The 22,035-nt window shown below is 44.0% G+C and overlaps 1 protein-coding gene across 1 annotated transcript in view; it reads left to right on the top strand.

Moving 5' to 3' along the window:
- Window positions 1–22,035, top strand: part of LOC135884700 (inactive cell surface hyaluronidase CEMIP2-like) — a 75,569-nt gene that overhangs the window by 34,412 nt on the left and 19,122 nt on the right. Inside the window, exons 18-19 of the mRNA XM_065412219.1 lie at window positions 463–678; window positions 11,164–11,372. Coding sequence (XP_065268291.1) covers window positions 463–678; window positions 11,164–11,372 — 425 coding nt within the window. The remainder of the gene's footprint in view (window positions 1–462; window positions 679–11,163; window positions 11,373–22,035) is intronic.

Genomic DNA, 22,035 nt, shown 5'->3' with positions numbered 1-22,035 from the left:
AGCTGCTGTTTCACACAGTTTTATGAGACTAAGTGGGAACATTTATAAAAATTTATTTTTCTGACATTTCCATGTAAAGGATGTTTGTTCCTTAATCATTTCATATGCTTCCAATGCTGCCTAATCCCTTAAAGTCACATTCTTCTGTTTATTACTTCAAGGAGTAAGCAGCAGAAGCAGATGAACTTCTAAGAACCAAAGATCCTGTTTTCATGAAAACATCCCTCCTCATTAAGCAACAAGGGAAGACAAAAATCCCAGTAAATAAACTTTATACCGTCAAAATTGTTTCTAAATCCAGGATGCATCAATAGCTTAAGTCTTGGTGTGGTGCTTTGAACCCATAGGATTTTCTAGGTCAAAAGTGTTCCTGACGGAGCTATATTAACGTATGTCACATCTATCCCCAGTAATCTGTTATGGCTACACCAGTAACTTCTCTTTTGGCTCTCTCTTTTATAGGTTGGACTCAAGGTGTTTTTTGGCAGATCAGGCCAGTGGTTTGGAGACAATGATAATGATGGTGACAAAGTTTCTATTTTCCATGACCTGGATGGTTCAGTGACGGGATATCCAGACACCTTCATAGGGAGAGCAGACAACTACCTGCTTCGTCATCCAGGATGTCTGACTGTCCCACGGTGGAATGGAATGATATGCAGTGGGAAATATGCACAGGTAACACTGGGAGATTGTAATGGATCTGGAAAGGTTGGGAGTGGGTGTTTTTATTAATGGGCTGAATCGGGGCACTACTGGCAATGAAGCATTTTACCGTCCCCAGTGCAATATTTCAAATCCGTCTTGATGCAAGCATTAGTACCATGGAGCTGGTTTAGGTAGAGAGAGGCGGTAGCTCTCCTGCCGACATAGCGCTGTCTACCAGCTCTTAGGTCGGTATAACTACGTCGCTCAGGGTTGTGGATTATTCACACCCTGGAGCGATCTTAGTTATACAGTAGTAATTCTGTAATGTAGATCAGGGCTTTGTTTAATGTCTGGGGAAAAAGAAAGCAGACTCTCTATCCGTCTCTCCATGCTGCTCCCCCACCTCTAGAGACTATTTTTACAGCCATAAAGCAAAGCCAAGTATATAACCTGCTTTAAAGTTACAGTTAGTTGAAAATCTTGCCTGGGCCCTGATGCTGAGTAGATACACCATGGTATGTCCTGTGACACCCAGCTAGGGTACTAAGGGAAAGCGTGGCGTTAATAATATAACAAACTAGTTAGGTTTGGACTGGAAGCCAGGATGGCTACCAGTTGTCTAAGAGGCCTTGACTTAATCACTTGGTGCCCAATCCTGGAGCCCTTTCTCCTTGTGAATGAGGCTCCAGAATTAGGCCCTTGACTTCAATTTCGCTATCTATAAACAGAGGCAGAGTAATACTTATTTGCTTATATAACAGGAGGATTATGATGCTCAGTTTGTAAGTATTTGTAAAGAGCCCTGAAAACAAGAAGGCCTGTCTTTGTGCTGAGTAGTAGTATTAATCATATTAGTCCTAAAGAGAAAATGAGAGAATACAATTGCCACTTCAGTGAATACAAATGTATGGATTATGAGGGGAAATCACTAGTTTCTTGCATTCTTAGGGCCCTTTTGACTAAAAACACATTAATCACCCTGAGTGTTGTTATATTTATTATTTACATGGCAACTATTAGATGCTCTGCAATCACATGAGAAATTGAACCACAAGGCAGCAGATGTACCTGGCAAGGTGTGGGTTGTGTTTATAAAGCTGGTATCTGAGCCCATGATATGAGATGTGGCTCTTGAAAGGAGCTGTAATATTCTCCTCTCTGATCTTTGATATTCTTTCTTTACTTTCGGGGAGATGGGCACTTAATTTCTGCAGTGGCACAGTGCAAAAGAGACATGCCATACACAAGAAGAATTACATTGAAAATGCTTGAGCCATTCATTAAAGTGACCTGTTCTCCAGACAGAACATCTTCATTTTTAATTATCAAAAAATGTGATCAAGACTGCCTCCCCAAGTGTTCCCCTCCCCCCAGATAAACTGATGGATATAAGACAGGAGGGTATATTTGGGGGGTGGGAAGGTGAGAATATGGTCTTAAAGTCCACAGTATGTACTGTGAGGGCACATGTTTCTTTAAGAAGATTCTTGTATGTCTGATGGGGCATACTGCACATGCACGTCTCCTCATGCAGTCATTAGTCATCACTAAGACAGCTAAAGTATAGTATAGCACAGAACAAAATCCTGCCTAAGTTATTCAAGACTGTGCAGTGTTAGAGGTGCCCCCATACAGCACTGATTAATCAGGTTTGTTTTGTCAGTGGAGCGCACAGCTAGCTATTTCAAAGTATAAGCCTGATCTTGCCCAATTGAAGTCCAGTGAGGGTTTTTGTTGCTGACTGCAGTGGAAATAGGATTGGGCTCCTACGTAGCAACCCCATAAATCAGATTTATTGGTTGGGGGGTGTGTGTGTGTGTGTGTGTAAGAGAGAGAGGCATCACCATCTCTGGTGACTCAAGGGTTAAATTCAGAATGATAAACAAGTCGGAATCTATATTTTTATTTCTATTTATACTCTTCCCATTATGGCACTCTACAGTGTGAGGCGGTTTTTCCACCATAGAAACTTTCCTTGGCTGAGTTCAGGCAAGAGTAAACATTCACTTCCCTGGGATCTGTCCCTTACCAGCTCCTTTCACCCAATCAGCATCCAGCTGGGTGAATGAAGTACATACTAAAAACTTCACTTTATGAGCCCTTAGGTGGGGAAATCGATATGAATCTGCAATGAAAACAGTGAAAATCATTGGTTCTACATAATAGGAGCTGATTTAATTTGCAGAATAGTCATTTGAATACTTTACTGCAACACCAGAGTTGCTGGGTCTGATGATTTGTGTGTGTGCTAAATCTGGCACTACATATCTCAGTTCAAAAGCATAAAAGAATGAACCCAATCATGGAGAAAGATGAGGAAGCCTTTGGTTTACTTTAATCTTAGAAACTCCATTACAAAATGTGCTTTTCTTTCCCCTCCCACGTAGCTCTAAAAGACAAGACATTCTATTCATCCATGGCATAAGCAGGTGAACGTGCCATTTCAGTCAATGGGAGTTGTTGCTCTTTACACAGCTGAACTGAGACTAAGGTATTTAGATTAGGGATGGGCAAGCTAGGTCATATAAAATATGAACCGAACCCTTCATTTGGAACTTAAGCCAAATATATATTTTTTTTAGAAAGTTTTGATAGTTCAGTTCATGGCTTTGGCTTTTCCCCACTTGGTTTTGATGAGCACCCAAAGTGGAAATACGATAGAAAAGTCCATTCCTCCTGCAGTATTTCTAACTCAGCAGAGTTTTGAGGACAAACTGGAAGCTTTTCATTCCTGGGAGTTCTCTGGTCTGATTCTCTCCCCTCATGTTGCTTTTCTCTAGCCTACCTGAGGCATCAGTGTGTGAATTCCAGAGCTGTCTTTGGTCCTATATTCCCTTACTCCCACCTATAAGCAGCCAGCATCACAACCCCTTACCTCTCCTGTTTTCAGATTGCTGCCTGAAGGGGGCTGCCAGCAGGGGTCCCTGAGGAGCCACCAGCACTTTCATTTCCAATATTGCCAACTTCACATGCTCAAAAATCATGAGTCTAGCTTAAAAATCATGAGATAAAAAAGACCCCAGAATTTTTTTTAATTTGCTTTCTAAGTTTTGAGCCTTTAGGATTCAATGTTTTCATGCTTTACTCTGCTGGAAACTTCCTTTCTGTTTTTAATGAAAACTGAGCTTCTCCTATAATATGATTCCATGAGCTGGGGCTTTAAGAAAAATACCAAACATAACAAGACTCTCAATAAAATCATGAGTGTTGGCAACTCTGAGTTTCCTACAGAGTCTCTAGGACACACTCAAATTCTGTTGGTCCAAGAGTGACTTGGGCGCTTTAAAATTGTTACACGTTGTGCCTGCCCAGTGCCACGTTGACTTCAGCTGAGCAGTTTAATCCAGGTTTTTATTCTCTTCTCACATGCCTTCCAAGTAGCACCTGAGGCGTTAATCAGAAGAAGCTGGAAAACACTTATTTTTTTTTTTATACGACTAATTGTCGGAACAAGCTATTTTCTGATGTAAGCACTAAAAGATAGGGGAATGAAGCAGAGTTGAGGCAGTATAATTTATGGGTTACACTAAAATAGATGTCCTGCTATTCTAAAAATTTAGAGCAATTATTTATTTTTAACCAATTCACCCCCACTTGGTCCATTTTTCTTCATTCTGTTGAGGTATTAATCTGACAGAGGCAGGAAGTTGTTCCATCTCTCTTAATGCTTTTATTTTGTCAAACACACTTCTAGAGTGGATATTTGCATCCTCTCTGATTTTAGTATCAGAGGGGGAGCCGTGTTTGTCGCTTTTTACAGATCCAGACTAAGAGTCCTGTGGCACCTTATAGACTAACAGAAGTATTGGAGCATAAGCTTTCGTGGGTGAATACCCACTTCGTCAGATGCATGGCATGCGTCTCCAATACTTCTGTTAGTCTATAAGGTGCCACAGGACTCTTTGTCGCTCTCTGATTTAGTTATATATATTTTCCACTGGCATCTGCTGACCTATTCAAAGCCTAGTTAGCCAGTTATGACTTTGATATTTCCATCATCATTCCTGAATGCATACACTATAAAACACCCAAGAAATATTGCAGGTAGCTGCTCTCAGAATTTTTCTAAACCATGCTAGGAAAGGTTGCTTTTTGAGGAGATAGAGAAGACTATAGAATCTGTTAGGGCTTGATTTGAATCATTGGGATTTGAGGAGGCTTAAAACCTCACAGGGTTGAGTCCTTAGAAAATGAAAAATTAACAAGCTTTCTAAGCTAGTTGTGTCTTCAGGTCGGAGCGGCTCTGTTTTTTGCCGCCCCAAGCACAGCAGTCAGGCGGCCTTCGGTGGCATGCCTGCAGGCGGTCTGCAGTCCCATGGATTCGGCGGCATTTCTGCGGGTGATCTGCCGGTCCCGCAGCTTCGGCGTACCCACTGCTGAATTGCTGTTGAAACCGCGGGACCGGCGGAACTCCCGCAGGCATACCGCCGAAGGCCACCTGACTGCCGCCCTCACAGCGACCAGCAGGCCGCCCCCCATGGCTTGCTGCCCCAGGCACGCGCTTGCTGCGCTGGTGCCTGGAGCCGCCCCTGCTTCAGGTGCAATTAGGGGATCACATTCTGATCTCACTTACACACTAGTGTAAATGCAGAATAACTCTGCTGACTTCAGCAAAGCTGCTCTGGATTCATGCTGCTGTAATGGGTATCCGAATCTCTCCCAGCATGTTTTATGGAACTAAAAAGAGATCTTCCAAAGGAATATTGAGGTCTTCAGTATAGTTGGCCATTGCAAGCTGTATAACTCCATAGACTAAAATTCTTGTCATGGGAAATAGCCCTTCTTTTGGAAGTTACACACCAGCTTTCCAGGCTCATGTACGGGCTCTAAAGGATTACTGAAGGAAACACTGCACCGTAGATCTTACCCAAGGTTTTGCGATTAGTTTTGAACTTCGGATTGAGGTCTGATGCCCAAACCCATCAGTCAGCACTATAGCAGGAATAAAAACAATGGCTGAATTAGATCATTAGACGTGAAACAGATATCGCCTCAGTCCAGAAATCAAGAATTTATTGTGTGTATATACCTTGTATGTTGCTTATCTTCGCACTCTTTATCTAGGTGGATAATAAATAACATGTGAGTTACTTCTCAATAATTTCACAATCTACTAAGTAATCTCTCAATGTAAACTGAAATGGGACTAAGTCCTTCTGGATTACCGTGTTAATCACAGCTAAATGAGCCAGTATAAGATTCCCTTTAGGATTCTTCTTCCCAAATAGCTGTCTCTTCTCCTTGTGCTAGATCAGGCTCTCATCACTCTTCACATTTTAGAATATTTTACCCACTTCTCTTCCTCCTGTTGGATTTTTTATTTATTTTATTTATGTAAACATATATACTGGAGCGAAGGGAAGCTGGGTTTCTATTATTCTAGAACAAAGTTCTCTTGCTATGTCTCTTCTTCCTCCTTGGAGAGAGATGATTAGTTCACATATACCAAAGTTCTTTCTCCAGAAATATATGGAGATTGGTTTTTTTTTTTTTTTTTTTCAGTTTCAAGTGATGAGAGTAAAGATGTCATGGAATAAAGGACTGAAGAAAAGGAAAGGGACTCTGTCATGACGCTATAAGAAGAGTAGGTAGATATCGGTGTTTGTGTCAAGTTTTCAGGAGACTGGGCTGCTTAAGGTAGTGATATGCAGTCTACAGGTAAGTCTACACTGCAAAGAAGAACCCAGGGCTGGCCCACGTCAGCCGACTCTGCCTCGCAGAGCTCAGGCTGTGGGGCTGTTTCATTGCTGTGTAGGCTTCCGGGCTTAGGCTGGAACCTGGGCTCTAGGACCCTTCAAGGTGCAGCAGAGTTCCAGAGCTTGAGCTCCAACTAGAGCCCAGAAGCCTACACAGCAATGAAACAGCCCCGCAGCCTGAGCGCCAGCAGTGGGTGTCTGGTTGCTGTGTAGACGTTTTGACTTCAGCCAGTTCAGTAGTAACCAAAAGTTGTTGTTGTTGTTGGCTATTTTGGGGCTATATAAAATGGACTAAGTTCAATCCACAGAGAACAGGCTTCCAAATCATGAAATCACTGCTAGAACTAGTGCTAATCAGCATCCTGGATGGCAGACTCCGCAAAATCAGGGATTGACTAGGCAGAGACTTAGATTATGTCTACATTACAGACCTTAGAGTAGCACAGCTGTACCGCTGTAAGGTCTTCCATCTAGCCACTCTATGCTGACAGGAGAGAGCTCTCCCGTCGGTATAATTAAACCACCCGCACCAATGGCAGTAGCTGGGTTGGCAGGAGAACCTCTCCCCAGGGCCGGCTCCAGGCATCAGCTGACCAAGCACATGCTTGGGGTGGCACCTTGTAAGGGGCAGCCAATCTTGGGGTGGCATGGGACGCTCGGGATTTTGTTGTTGTTTTGGTTTCATCCGGGCGGCGCTCAGGGGGCTGGGTTGTTTGTGTTTTGGCAGCGTGGCGCGGTGCTGGGGGGGGTTTCAGTGGCACGGCGCTGTGGGGGTGTTTCGGCGGCGTGGCACTCGGGGTGGGGAGGGTGTTACGGTGGGGCGGCGCTCTTTTTTTTTTTTTTTTCTTGTGGCGGCAAAAAAGTTAGAGCCGGTCCTGCCTCTCCCGCTGACATAGCACTGTCCACACTGGCACTTTTGTTGGTGAAACTTATGTCAGTGGGGGGAGGGGGGTTCACACCCTTGACCAACAAAAGGGCTCGTGTAGACATAGCCTTAGCTCCCCTCTTTTCCCTAGGTGTGATCTATCCCTCCAGGTCAGGGGTGAAGTCCACAGACAGGGTGGCATGGGGAAACTTGCAGTGAGGCTGCTTATTCAGTTATGTGGATAACAAGAGGACTTGACTGTGAGTCTGATACTTGAGCTCCAGTGCTGCAATAAACTCCCCATGGGCTGTCCCCTACACCTGTTGGCTTCACTGGGGCTGCACATGAGTGCAAGGACCTGTCTGCATGGAGTTCATTGCTGGATCAGGACTTTCAGCATTTGATATTTTAATAATAAAAATGAACAGGCAAGTTTCAAAGTATCCAGCATCTATAAACTCTGTACTGTGTAGCTAAAAAGATACTTGATTACAATTCTGGAAATCCTGCATGTGTTGGCTGGAATGGGAAATGAAGTAAGTTTACAAATATTTGTAGCTAACCGCAAGACTTGCATTTTTATTCATTGACAATGATACAGTGTTTATAAAGCAACTGTAATTATTATACTTTTAGTTAAGCCTGTAACTTTGTCCCAAGACATTAAGAAAATTTTACTGCCAGATAACTTATCTGACACGAGATGATAAAGAACATATTTTGGAAGCATATGGTAAACTCTTCTATCCTTTCTTGAACCTATTAAGAGTAGGTGCAGTGGACAGCCTAGTTCACAACCCTTGACCACTTCTTTTCAGCAGTTAAAGTATTTAGGATGCTTTTCTTTTCCATCCTAGAATGTAAGGATTTTCTGCCTATCCTGAGGCATGTATTGGGGGGGGGGGGGGGGGGGGGTTTAAGACCATGGAATACAAAGGTTAGAATGACATGATGAATACTACTGACTTTCATGTGGACAGAGGTCTAGAGTATTATTGTGCAGTGTCAGACATGATTCCAACATTCCGTACTCAGAAAAACACCATTCAGTTCAAGAATAATACATAAATTCAAAGACACTAAGGCTAGAAGGGCCCATTATGATCATCTAATCTGACCTTCTGTGGTGTGGGTAATACAGAATTTCAACCTGATGGCAGTGACTGTGATCAATGCACTGTTTTAACCTCCTGATCTGGGGCTTGTATGTAAAGGGTTAATGGATTTTCTTTGGTTTCATAAATTAAAAGAAGTTTTTTTTTTCATTTGAACTTAAAAGACATTCATTTTTCCTTGAGCCATTGAGGAGTGAGCAAATGTGCTTCACTTGGGAAATTATTTTACTAAATTATGATTTATGGTTTCAACAGTGGGAGGGAGCAGGAGGAAGGAGAACAAGTTAAGTTTGGTCTGATCCTAAAAGGTGATCCGCCCCCAATGGTACTTCATGTACTGCCAGGACCAGAGACGTAATTACTATTACTCTGGAGCGATCCTATCCAAGTCAATGTAAGTGAGAGCAGGATTTGACCAAATGTCTAAAAATTATGGATCAATTTTTTTTGAATGATCTCTTGTGACTTTAGGCCAAATTTTTCAAACTTAGGTGCCTACAGTGAGGCTGCTAACCCTGTAGTTATACACTTAACCAAATGTGGCCTTATTTTCAGGGGCACTGAGTATCCTCAGCTTCATTGAAGTCAATAGGACCTGCAAGTGAAAATAAGGCCACTTTTGTTGTTGTTGTGGAGCTCAGAGTCTACCTATAGACACCCAGGCATGAAATCTCAAGCTGAGACGCTTCCAAAAATATCCTGCCACAAAGCAGACCAGAGGTTACATAACCCTTGTGCTGGACTCCCCACCACTTTCTCTTATCAAATCAAATTTTTTGTCACCAAGAAGTTAGATTCCAAGAAGAAAGCAGCAACTGGTTGCAACATTTTGAGCTGTATGTTATGCCTGACAGAAAAGTGAGGTGCAGGCCACACCCAGCTTCTTGGCTGTGGTTCTGCACATAGTGTATTTAAAAGGAGTTGCTCATGGGCATGACACACACTATGTTCTCTGTTGAATAATTATTATTATGTTAGGACCTAGAGATAAGATAAGGACCCTAATGTGCTTGATCTTGGACATACTCCTAGTAAGAGACCATCCCTGCCTTCCTTGAAGAGCTTATGGTCTAAATAGACAAAGCAGACAACAGATCAGAGGGGGAAAGAAGAGGCACATAAAGGTGAAGAGCCTAGGGTCTCACAGGTGGTTAATGGCAGAGCTTTGATCAGAATCCAGGTCTCCTGACTCCCAGTCCAGTGCTCCGTCTACTAGTCTTTGTTGCTCCCCTCACAGTCTCCCCAGTGGTAGTAAAAGCTGTTGACAGAGGACTGCCTCCATTTTGCTCTTCTTCCAGGTGTGAAATCTTTGCTTTAGAAAAGGTACTACTAAATGAATTTTCTTGTAGAAACAAGCGAATTCATGTATGCTTTTTTTTTTTTATTTAAAATTTTAAAGTGCTAGTCAGCTGAAGATGGGTGCACTTTCCTTTTGACCGGTATATGAGATCGTGAAGCAAGATTGTATGTGTCCTAAGCTGCTCCCAATTTATTTTAAATCTTCCAGGGAGTGTGGCTGCACTACACAATGTTTTAAAGTGCTAACATTACATTAGCAGATCTGAATATACGTCTATCCAGCTACTGCCTTGGTATTCCTGATGTGGGAAGGCTGCTGTACATTAGGAGTTCCACCTAAAGCAGGGGTGGGCAAACTTTTTGGCCCGGGGCCACATCGGGGTTGTGAAACGGTATGGAGGGCCGGGTAGGGAAGGCTGTGCCTCCCCAAACACCCTGGCTCCTGCCCCCATCCACTCCCTATCCCCTGACAGGCCCCCTGGACTCCCATACCTATCCAACCCCCCTGTTCCCCATCCCCTGACCACCCCCACCCGAACCTCCACCCCATCCAACCGCCCCCTGCTCCCTGTCCCCTAACCACCGCCTGGGGACTCCACCCCTTATCCAACCCCACCAATCCCTGTCCCCTTACCATGCCACTCAGAGCGGCAGGACTGGCTTATTGGAAAGTGGGCGGGTGCAAGCCGTGCAGCCCGACCGGAGCGGTGGGCCAGAGTGCTCCCCGTGCGGCAGCGGGGGAGGGGACAGTGGGGGAGGGGCTGGGGACTAGCCTCCCTGGCCGGGAGCTCAGGGGCCGGGCAGGAGCGTCCCGCGGGCTGGATGTGGCCCATGGGCCGTAGTTTGCCCACCTCTGACCTAAAGGCTAAAATAGCTTTTCAACAAAAATTGGCCTTCACGTGAAGCTAGAGTCAGGGCAAAAATTCATTCTTAGGAATGTGCTGAGCCAATCCACATCCTGATCCCTGTGAGGGAGGGGTGCATCTGTTAGGCTCAATGCAGAAGAATAGTGCTGTGGATCATGTAACACACTATTTGGAATGTGGGAAAGTTTACGAGGACCCTAGTTGTATGTTCCAGCCCCCAAATGCTTCAGAGTGGAATAGAGATGTGGATTCCACAACAGATTATGGGTCTGATCCAAAGTCCATTGAAGTCAATGAAAGACTTCCAAAGACCTTAGTGGGCTTTGGATCAGGCTTGTGGCCCTTCATTTAAAATGTAATTGTTTTGCATTTATAAGGGGGGGGGGGAAGCACCTAGTAATATTTTCTGAATCACCCCTTTTCGCTTTGAGTTGGAGTTGTAAACATTGGTTGGTGCTCTGGTCCCTTTGTACGCCATGAAATGACATGCAGATAGCTACAAAATCTGGTTTTGATGTACTGCATTATTGGAGTCAGAAATACTTCGGTGGCTTTCGGAAAGTTCTGAACGTTCCATCAGCAAAGCCATTTATAGGAAATGATGATCGAACACAGATGTTAAGGTGAGACCCGGTTGGCTTAATGAATGTTTGTTTGTTTGTTTTCACCCTCAGCTTTATATTCAGGCCAGACGTCCTGAGAATCTGACCTTATCTATTGCCAGAGCAACATACCATTCTCATCCCCTGAGGCTGCAGGGAGTGAATAGAGGAGTACCATACCAACAGTACCAACCTGTAGTGATGCTGGAGCAGGCCTATACCATTCATTGGGATGGGAGAGCACCCGAGGATGTCATTCTGTACCCAATCAACTTCAACAGGTACCACCCAAGATTTCCTTTGAATGTGCTCTGTTTCTGATGTGAGTATTGCTAGGATGCGCTTTTCCAGGGTCCTGCTGATTTATCTTTTGGCACAATATCAGCAACTTCTGAGAGAGCTGCAGTAAGTTGTTTATGACCGACACAATTACAAACAAATGCCTCTGTGTTCACTTTACTGCAGCCTTTCTGATGTGCAGAGACTTTTCTCCTTCCAGTAAGTTTTGAAATAAAATCCAGCTTACAACTAGCATGCTGTCCCTGAAATCAGATCCAAAGGAGACCTCATGTGCTCTTTCTCATTTGTTCACACTAGTTGCTGCACACCCAATTTATTTCCCATAAATATAAAGTGTAGAATATAAAGTGTAGAAATGTATTTGAATGTGTATGGAGAGTCACATTTTCTCTGTCCTAAACACTGCAATTTCATTCTTTACTTGTATCAAGTTTAAAAATACCAGGAGTCTGCTGAAATATTTCAAAACTGATAAAACGCTATTCTGTTCCAGTTTCAATGTTTTCTTGCACCTCCTCTATATAAAACTGGGACATATGCACTTTAGACTTATTTTCCCCCTGCAGGTTGTTCCATTTCCTCCCTCTCCCCTTCCCCCTGTTCCCCTCAGATCTCTCCTGTTTTGACTATTGGGTAAAGGGACTGATTCTTATCACATGTACATGGGTTTTACTTTGGCATGCTTCCATACACTTCAGTGCACTTACACCTGATTGGAACTAGTGTAACTGAGAGGAGAGAGAGCCTCACAATATGTGAGGCACACCCATTATTTACATTGTCAAAATAGATACTTGGGTACTACAGTGATAAGCAATATAGAAAACCCTATAATTGACACACAGGTTCTTTAGCACATATAACTTCTTGAGTCCTGTTAGGATGATACAGTAAAAGAGCAGAGTTGTGCAAACAAACTCTTCCATTATTACATGTTGCCTTAATCACATAGGGCAAGAGTCACAAAGTATTTAGGTGCCAAAGATGCAGGTAGGCATGTAGTGGGATTTTCAAAAGTGCATAAGCAGGTTAGGAGTCTTTGCATCTTTAAGTGCCTAAATAGCTTTGCAAATTGAGCCCATAGAGAATATCTAACTCCGCTCCTCCAAGACGGTTACATTGCACAGGTTTTAGTTGAAGGTAGCATTTTTGGCTGTTTTGAATGGTGTTGGTTTCCTTGAATTTTTGTGCTGAATTTTTTGGGTCAAATTCTGCCCAAATTTGTGGGCAATGCTCATACAGCAGAGGTGTTTATGCTTTGCCCAACCAAAATCCATTTTGAATACCTGCTGGTAGCTTTGTCCAAATGACTCAGTGCTGCTGCCAGAGAAGGACATTCCCAATCTCCATTATGGAGATGCTGTTCATAGAGATCACATATCCCAGCATGAACTGCTCTATCATACTCCCAGCAGCCTTCCCCAGTGACTGTGCTGAGATGTAGTCTCTGCAAACTTCTCCTATGATTTAAAGATGAAGGTAGATATGGGCCATGGTGTAGGTCCCAGGCTGTGTGTATGGTGTATGTGTCTCACCTCACACACTCTCTCTTGCCATGGAGGAGCTATTAATGTCTAAGACCGGGGTCGGCAATGTTCGGCACGCGGCTCGCCAGGGTAAGCACCCTGGCGGGCCGGGCCAGTTTTATTTACCTGCTGACGCGGCAGGTTCGGCTGATCGCGGCCCCCATTGGCTGCGGTTCGCCGTCCTGGGCCAATGGGGGCGGCGAGAAGCTGCGGCCAGCACATCGCTCGCCCACGCCGCTTCTCGCTGCCCCCATTGGCCCGCGGCCGGTGGGGGCCGCGATCGGCCGAACCTGCCGCGTCAGCAGGTAAATAAAACTGGCCCGGCCCGCCAGGGTACTTACCCTGGCGAGCCGCGTGCCGAACGTTACCGACCCCTGGTCTAAGAGTTTTCAAGATCTTGTACTTTCACAGAGAAGAAAAGTCAGTTTGTCATCTGTGGATTAGCCCTAGTTTTGTCATTAATTTTCCTATTTTAAAAGTAATTTTCCTTGCAATTATAGAGCTAAATACTCAGCTGGTGTAACTGGTGACTCCAGGGGAGCCATGCCAGTTTTTACTCCAGTTGAGGCTCTGGCCCACAGTATTAAAACAGATTCAAATTTATACGCAGCCCCTGGGTCTCTGACAAAACCCAGCCAGAGATCTGGTCCCTTATTCAGGCAGCAACATAAATCACATATTCAAAACCCTGCAGTGTGGTTGGTTTCACAAAAGACAACAACGAGAGAACCACAATCAAATAAGTTGAATGGGGGAAAGCTGTCTGTCCCTAGATTATTATTATTATTTTTTTTTCTGATCAAGAAACAGTTGTCAGGCTGTCTGGTTTGAAGAAATACACTGAAAGAAAACCACAATTTTGCTTCATATAAAACTTCTTACTAGCAAGAGTCTAGAAAGAAACAAGTGTCGCAAGTCCCTGTTCATTCTGAATAGACTAGACCCTCTAAGTAGGGCAAGAACTCAAATGATGTAATGGGAAGGATGAAGAGTTAGGCTGCACAGGGGAGGCACTGAGAAAAGAGGTTCTCATGGAAGGGCAAAGTAACTGAGGGGAAAAGAGGATTTTGATTAAAACCACTGTCTCTTAAGCATTTCCAAAGTGACCGTTACTTCAGTGCAGCATTCTTATTATGGAAGAAATAACAAGTTACCAAGATGGAGACAATCCAAGTTAGCCCCCTTGGGAAGTTTTTACCTGCCTTAACAGGTCTTCCTGTTTGTTTAAAACACACAGCACTGTGAATAATCAACCAAAAATGAACACTCTTGACATAGTGAAGAATGTACAAAGTGCATATTGGGCAAAATCAAGAAGAATGATCGATGAGCTTAATAGCAGTGTCTTGGGAGTAATAATTGCAGTGCAGCTTTATTAAATTATTTTTACCTGGCATTGGTAGAGCAGTGAATAGCTGTATCAGGGATACTGATGTTGCAGCACTGGTGTTTCTGGAATAACTATTTTGAGTTGGCTAAAAGAAGGTCAGGGGGGAAATAAAGAATTTGACAGTGGGATGCGTAGCAGGATTTGGATTGCTCCAGCAGTCGGGCATAATACTGACGCTGAATACTTGTATGGTTAACTCCTGCATTGCCACCAGAAACTCCATACATCCCAACAGCGGTAATTTACGTTTAATTCAAATATCTGTTTAAGACAGGGATACTCGGACCTCAGTGGTTCAGGAGCCAAATTTGTGATCAACACTGCCCAAAAGAGCCACAGTAGCATGAATTCATCGTTTCATGTTCTGTGTATGTGTGAATGAATGTACTCCGAGCAAACTGACTGACCAGGTATTCTACAATTGGTTAGTAACATAGTAAAAGCATCCTGACTGGTTAATAATTAAATCACACAGTGAGTGGCAGGAGACACAGTAAAGAGCCACTTGCAGCTCCTGATCCTCAGTCTAAGTATCACTGGTTTAAAAGACGGGAGCACTGAAATTCACTAGGTGGGCCAGAGGGGTAAATCGACATGCCTCAGTTGGAGTCAATGTGAATTTACTCCAGGTGAGAATCTAACCCATTGTGTCCAGCAGCACTGCACAAGCATGTATCTAGGATGCTATTTGGAGCACAAGCACTTAGGAGGAGCCCTCCCTTTTATTTGTGACTAGCTGAGGGCATGTCATGTCATGGATGTACTTCTTCAGTGCTGATTTCGATGGCTACGTGAGGATTACAGTAATTGTGACACACACACCCTCGAAATTCCTTCAGTTTCCACTAAAAAATGTAAATGGGATTAAAGAAATCAAACAAAAGCTTGACCTCTTGAACCACCACTTGCTGCCATCTATGGCTCTGCTGTGGAAACTCTTGTACAGGCATGTTGCATGAAGAAAACTGATTTCCTTTCCAGCGAGAAATCCATGTGACTTGTTGGGTATGGCAGTTGGTTCACCAGTTGATTTGATTTAGAAAACCAAAGTCGTTAAGATCTGCAGATTGAGCTTTAAATTAGTGTTGGGCATGTCCAGGTTGGCTCAGAAAGGAACACTTTTTTGTTTCCTGGTTCATAGGGTAGTCAGATGGATGTGAGTTTTATTATAAGGATAAGATGAAGGTGTGCTATTGAGGTCTCTTGAAACTGTTAACATCAGGGCTGGTGCAGGGAAGTTTCATGCCCTAGGTGAAACTTCCACCTTGCGCCACCCCCACCCCCAGCTAACCCCGCCCCCCGCGGCAGCTAACCACGCCCCCCCATGGCAGCTAACCCCACCCGGGGAGCCCCCCCTGCAGCAGCTACCCCCCCTCTGCAGCTAACCCTGCCTGGGGAGCCCCCCTCCACAGCAGCTAACCCCGCCCGCTGCCCCCCCCCCCACCCGGGAAGCCCCCCCCCTCCCCGCGGCAGCTAACCCCGCCTGGGGAGCCCGCCCCAGCTCACCTCCGATCCGTCTCCTCCACTGAGCATGCTGGCGCCACTCTAATTCTCTTCCCCTCCCAGGCTTGCGGCGCCGATTTGGAGGAGAATTAGAGCGGGGGCTGTGTGCTCAGCGGAGGAGGCAGAGTGGAGGTGATCTGGGGCGAGGAGCGGTTCCCCTGTGCGCGCCCCCCCCCCCCCCGTTACTGCGGGTGGCCGTCCTCGCACCCCCCTGCCCCAGCTCACCTCCACTCCACCTCCTCGCCTGAGTGGGCTTTTAGGCACCCTCAACCACTAGGCGCCCTAGGCGGCCGCCTAGTTCACCTACTGGTTGCACCGGCCCTGGTTAACATAGGACCTTGTAACTTCCAAACATTTTGGCAACTGAGCAGAAAGAGAATACCAACTGGAATTTTAATTATCGGGAATAAAGTCCCGTAGAACCTATCAAACTATTCTGAAGCCTGTTCTTGTCCAGCATAAATCATGTGTGAAAGTTTCATGAACGGAGACCTAAGACCTCTCCACAACGTGTCTCCGCTCTCTGTTGGCCGATGTTCCTCATCGAGGCTGTTTCAATGCTCCCTTGTTTTTTTTGTTCTTCACGGACGGATGGAAATGATCCCTAAAAACTAGGTTAAGGGCTCTTCTCAGCATGAATATCCATTTGTGTAGCACAAAGAACCACCACAGAAGCTTGTTAGGTGAGGGAGAGGGAGGGGGAGCGAATCTGGAAAGCTAGGCAGAAACTATGGGGAATATTGTGTGTGTCTCTGGTAAGTGTCTCCTCTCAGACTCTGGAGAAATGGTCCAAAGATTGGCACTTCAGACAGTAGGCAAAGTCCTTCGATTTAATGACCTAGTCTTTGTCTGTGTGCAGATTCTCTAATCTTGGAAGAGGCTAAAGCTAAGACGATTATCAAATGCATGGTGCAGTGCAGTAAATCAGTAGGGTTTATTTGTGTTATCAGGAAAATCTAAAGAGGGCTCAAATCACCTCAAAGTAAATGTCTAAAGCATCATGTGGTAAATTGTACTATGGAAATAGCCTGAAAAGCAAGGGCAATTAGGCTGTACATTCAGCATTACTAATGAACACCAGCTAATACCGCTATACTTGGTCTGTTAACGCTTAGAGAGAAACACTTCCCCCCCATCTGCTGTGATTCAGCTGACTGAGGGAAATACCAGGGTGTATCTGAATAACAGACCTAATAAATTGATGAGGTCACTTACAGTCAAATTATCACAATCCCCCACAAAACCTCCCTGCAGATGCTCTGATCTGCCTTATTGTCATGGACTGTGGAAACTTGCATGGCAGTCTTCATAATGCTTTATTCATTGGTACTGTCTTATGGCCTGATGCTAAGTGTCCACTGAAGTCAATAGAAGTTGATATACTCTGCACTTCATAAGAGGTGCTCAGCACTTCGTTGCACCTCTGCAAAGGTTTCAGTGGTAGGGAAGGACTGGAGAGCTTTGGTTTTGTACTATTCTGATTGGAAGTGAATGAAATTGGATGTATTCATGTTTTCTTTGGACTCAGACAGGCATATGGAAGGGCTGAATATTTACATTTCTATAAAAATGGGCACAGGAGGCCGTGTTTGGATTGTCATTTGTATTAGACTGGGGTCTGAAGGTCTGGTTCCAGGCTGTACCAGAGCTAGGGTTTGTGATCATATTCAATAGCGTTGAAATCTTCTGAACAGGAACCGGAAAAAAGGAGAGTTATTTTGAATCTGACCCAGAACTCAAACCACAGAGGTAGGTTCAGATCTCCTCTTCACCACTCCCCTGTTCCCCATGCCTCAAATTTGAGGTTCTTATTTGGGCCCATGACTAACTTCTAGATGAAAAGGTGGCACTTTAACACTTTTTCCATGTTTTGCAAAGTGAGATCTGGATGAGTGTTTTGATCTAAATGACCTAAATTATCATAATGTGCCCTTCAGCATAAGCAAACCATCTATATTCTCCAGCTCCCCAAATGAAACACCAAGGCACTAATAGTATTTGGCTTCATATGAGCTGGTTTCAACTTTGAAGGGATTACTGCTTTTTTAGTATGATTCATGCTTGTAGCTACTTATCTTGTGTACAATTAAATTCTTTACCAGTGATGCAATCTTGAGGAAAACAAAGAAAATAAGACCAGGCTAGAATAAGCCTGGGCAAACATGCCCAGCTGATGGAGATTTTTTTTTTTTTAAGCTGTGGTTTTATTCTTTTATAAATTAACTAGTGTATGAGCAACGCTTTGCTTCTGCCATTATTACCTGGACTGATAAATACACAGTCAGATGAAAGCAACTTTTCTGCAAATCAAATTGCTATTGGCAGCTTTAGGGCTGCAACCATCTTTTTGTTACGTGTGTGTGTGTGTGTGTATATACTGTAATTAACACAATGAGTCTCTGATGGCTGGTTGGGGCCTCTAGGTGCAGCCAGGATACAAATAATCAATAATAATAATAATGTGCTATTAGATGTGAGTTAGCATATTTAGGGCCAGATTATGATACCCTGATTATATCCCAGTTCAAATTCAAATATCCAAATAACATAGAAATTAGTAAATATATTTAAACTTCCTGTGTCTTAAAAATAATTTTTCTTACTTATCTTTGATCCATTAGGTTAATCAAATAGATTGGCGCTGTAGTGAGATGTTTTATTGTTGAGAAAGGAGCTGAAATTTTTACTGAAACCTTGGAATGCGAGTTGCTTAGCTGTAGTTAAATATTATTACTGTAGTAGCCTATGTGGAGCTGGCACTAATGTTTTTGAGTAAACCTGTGAAACAGTTTTTGTCACCCTCTGTCCCCAAACCTGTCCTACTGTCCACTTCTGTGCCCAGGGCTGGCCTGAGGATATTGGGAAAGGTTAGCGAGGTGACTCTTGACGGACTCATTTTACATAATAAACATATGGGAAGAATGTGCGGGTCAGGCAATCTGTAGATCCATCCCTACCCCCAGCCTTCCATTGCAGATGCAGATCCCAGCTGCATGTTCTCTTCTACCCTAGGAAGTGATTTACTTTGGTTTATTTTGGGTTTCATTTTCAAGGCTGTCTCCAGGAGGAAAAGGGCTAGACATGTTACTTTTTCTTTTCTCACCCACTGGAAGCTGAGATTTTTATTTATTTTTTTCCCTCCCTTCCCCCAAACCAGCGGGTCTTGTGGCTGTGAATTTCACAGGTCCCACAGACCTGTTCTCACCATATGTGTGTGTGACATGTTCACAGAAAAATAGTAAAACAGTATTGGATAATCCAGTTAAGGAGAGAAAATTAAAAAAAAAATTGTTACTGTCAAGAAAGCCAGTGTGTTAGGGAAAAAATATGATGTCAGTGAAACTCCTAATATTTCAGTACAGGTTTTCTTTTTAGTCTGAAGATAAGGTTCTATGAGCCAAATACTGTGCTGACTCCTCCGTGCATCCTAGCTCTCACCAGTAGGGTTGGAGCTTTAATTTGTTTGACCTCAAAAATATAAACCCCTTTGCCTAAAGTGGCATAAATGTGAAAATGAAACTGTGTGTGTGAATATTAACTCTCTCTGTCAATTATCTATGCAGATTTAGGCTCTGTTAGCCTCCAGAAAGGCCATTTTAAGTTTGGTTCACACCGCTCTGGTAATGTAACATGTTCTCCATTTGTCACTAGAACTGTAGTGAGTTGTTTTTCAGAAGTGGCTAGTCTTAACAAGGCCTTGAAAAGGAAAATTGCTGGCTGTTTGCCTGGTAGCTGTCTTGTCCCTGTGAGGACTTGAATGTGCTTAATGGACTGGAACTGAAGACAAAGCCTTAAAAAGAAATTTGAGAGGAGTGGGATGGACAGCTCTAGTGAGCCACTGGGAAACTTGGACTCCAGGCCAGTCTGCTGAAATGTAAGGTGTTTGAATTGGGGGGTGGAGGAGGGCAGTGAAGATACTCTCCAGTTTGTTCTCAGCCTTTTTTCCAATCATGAGTGGAGAGTACATCACACTCCCCTTTCCAAGTCAAGCACTGGAGTAGAGTTAGCCTTCAGGAGATGGCTGCCGTGTTGTTAACTTGGCTGAATGTGAGTTTTTGGTGGACGGATAACGAGCGTGTAGCCAGACAGTTCACTGTATCTGAAGACTCTTAGGAGAAGTGAACTGATCACTCAAACTGCCTTCTCACTGAGGTCAATGGGAAATGCAGATGCTGAGCACCTCTTGGGATTTGCTGCTAAGATGGAGTGAAAGCTTTGAGTATGATCTTTTTTTGTCATTTTCACTTCAGAATTCTCTCTGTGCGATTCGTATTACCCATTGGGATATTAACTTTCAGAGCAGTGCGTGAGGATTTATATTTGAAACTTTCTTATTGATGTGAATAGGGATCAAATGACATGCTTTGAAAATACATTTCATTGTGCTTGTATAGATTTGGGGGGAGGGGGGGAAATCAGAGGGCCATTTTTAAATCAGAGTAGTAATAGTTTGGGGGAAACTGATCTAGTGAGCAAAAATCTCCCATTCTCCTAACTTCTATATTTTGGAAATCAATTAATCTTTATTAATTTCCAGCATGTGCTGCAGGCAGCTATAGCCACTGGATTTTTCTCGCTGATATTTAGGCTGTCTACACTACAGCCCCTACAGCAATATAGCTGCAGCTCCACCACTCTACGATCTCCCGTGTAGCTGCTCCGTGTTGCCAGGAGAGCTCTCCCACTGGCATCATTCAACCACCCCCAACGAGTGGTGGTAGCTGTGTCTGCGGAAGAGCGTCTCCTGCCAACACAGCACTGTCAACACCGGTGCTTTTGTCGGCAAAACTTATGTTGGTCAGGGGTGTGTTTTGGGTTTGTTATTTTTCACAGCCCTGCCTGACAAAAGTTTCACTGATAAAAGTACTAATGTAGACATTCTGTTCTGCACTGGTACTCCAGATTTTCACCAGTGAGATGAGAATTTGATTTGTAGATTTCATAGTCATCAGCCATTATACAAGTCATGTCAACAAAATCTTCATGGTTGTTTTCAGGGACAGAACTCTGCACCTTTAGAATCTCCAGTAGCTAGAACCGTATCAGGGCTCCTTATGTTCTCCATAGGCCAGCAACTATGGCTGTCTACACTGAGAAGCCTACAGTGGCACAGCTGTGCCACTAACACCATGCCACTGTAAGGCATGCAGTGTAGCCACTCTTTGGCAGGAGAGAGCTCTCCTGCCAACAAAATAAAACCACCCCCAACAAAGGGCTGTAGCTTTGTTGGTGGGAGATGCTCTCCCACCGACAAAGCACTGTCCACACCAATGCTTTTTGTCAGTCGGGGGTGTGGTGGTGGTATTCCCCCCCCCCCCCCCCCCCCCCCACACACACACACCCTTGAGCAACCAAAGTTTTACTGATGAAAGTGCATAGTAGACATGGTCACACACATTTTGTTCAGGTCTGACATTCCAGCCTCTAGAGGGCAATGCTCCACCTAAACCTATAAAACCTATATGGTCCAAGAGCTCTGCCTGTAGGAGAGGGCAGCAAACAGATGTACACTCCTGTTAAACTTACTTTAGCTGAACCTCTTGTCTGTACCACTCCAAGTTATACCATTCTCACTTCAGATGCAGATTTCTTACCATACCACAAAAATCAGGCATTACTGTATTTCCTTGTTTATTCCTAGAAACTACTGGCATCAGAAATGCAAAATCTAGACACTGTGAATATAAAATACTTTGTGTGTACTAAGGGAATATGTCAAACTTTTTCCTCTGGGTATTTCATTTGGGGTCTTAGGCACTCTTCTGGGTCTTTTGGAGCTGTGCTTTGGACTGAACAGTAGAGGGAGGTTCTGCTTTTGCTGGAATTACTATGGGACTCAACAGTAGTAAACTATAAATCTATCCTGTGTCCAATATCAGGAAATCTCTGAACTGCTTTTTTGTGTGTGTGTGTGGGGAGGGATTGCTCAGTGGTTTGAGCATTGGCCTGCTAAACCCAGGGTTGTGAGCTCAATCCTTGAAGGGGCCATTTAGGGATCTGGGGCAAAAATCTGTCTGGGGATTGATCCTGCTTTGAGCAGGGGGTTGGACTAGATGACCTCCTGAGGTCCCTTCCGACCCTGGTATTCTATATTCTATGCTTCTCTTTCCTTTTTCCACTTCCCCCTTGTTGCTTCATTTGATCAAGAAGTTCAGCAGCTGGCAACAGCCAAGGGAACTTTTTAAACATTTTGGTATTTTTGCTTCACTTGGGAAGTCAGAACAG

Source organism: Emys orbicularis, chromosome 10 (genome assembly GCF_028017835.1).
Source record: "Emys orbicularis isolate rEmyOrb1 chromosome 10, rEmyOrb1.hap1, whole genome shotgun sequence".
NCBI lineage: Eukaryota > Metazoa > Chordata > Testudines > Emydidae > Emys > Emys orbicularis.
Note: the sequence above shows the minus strand (reverse complement) of the source record. Positions and strands in the feature narration are given on the sequence as shown.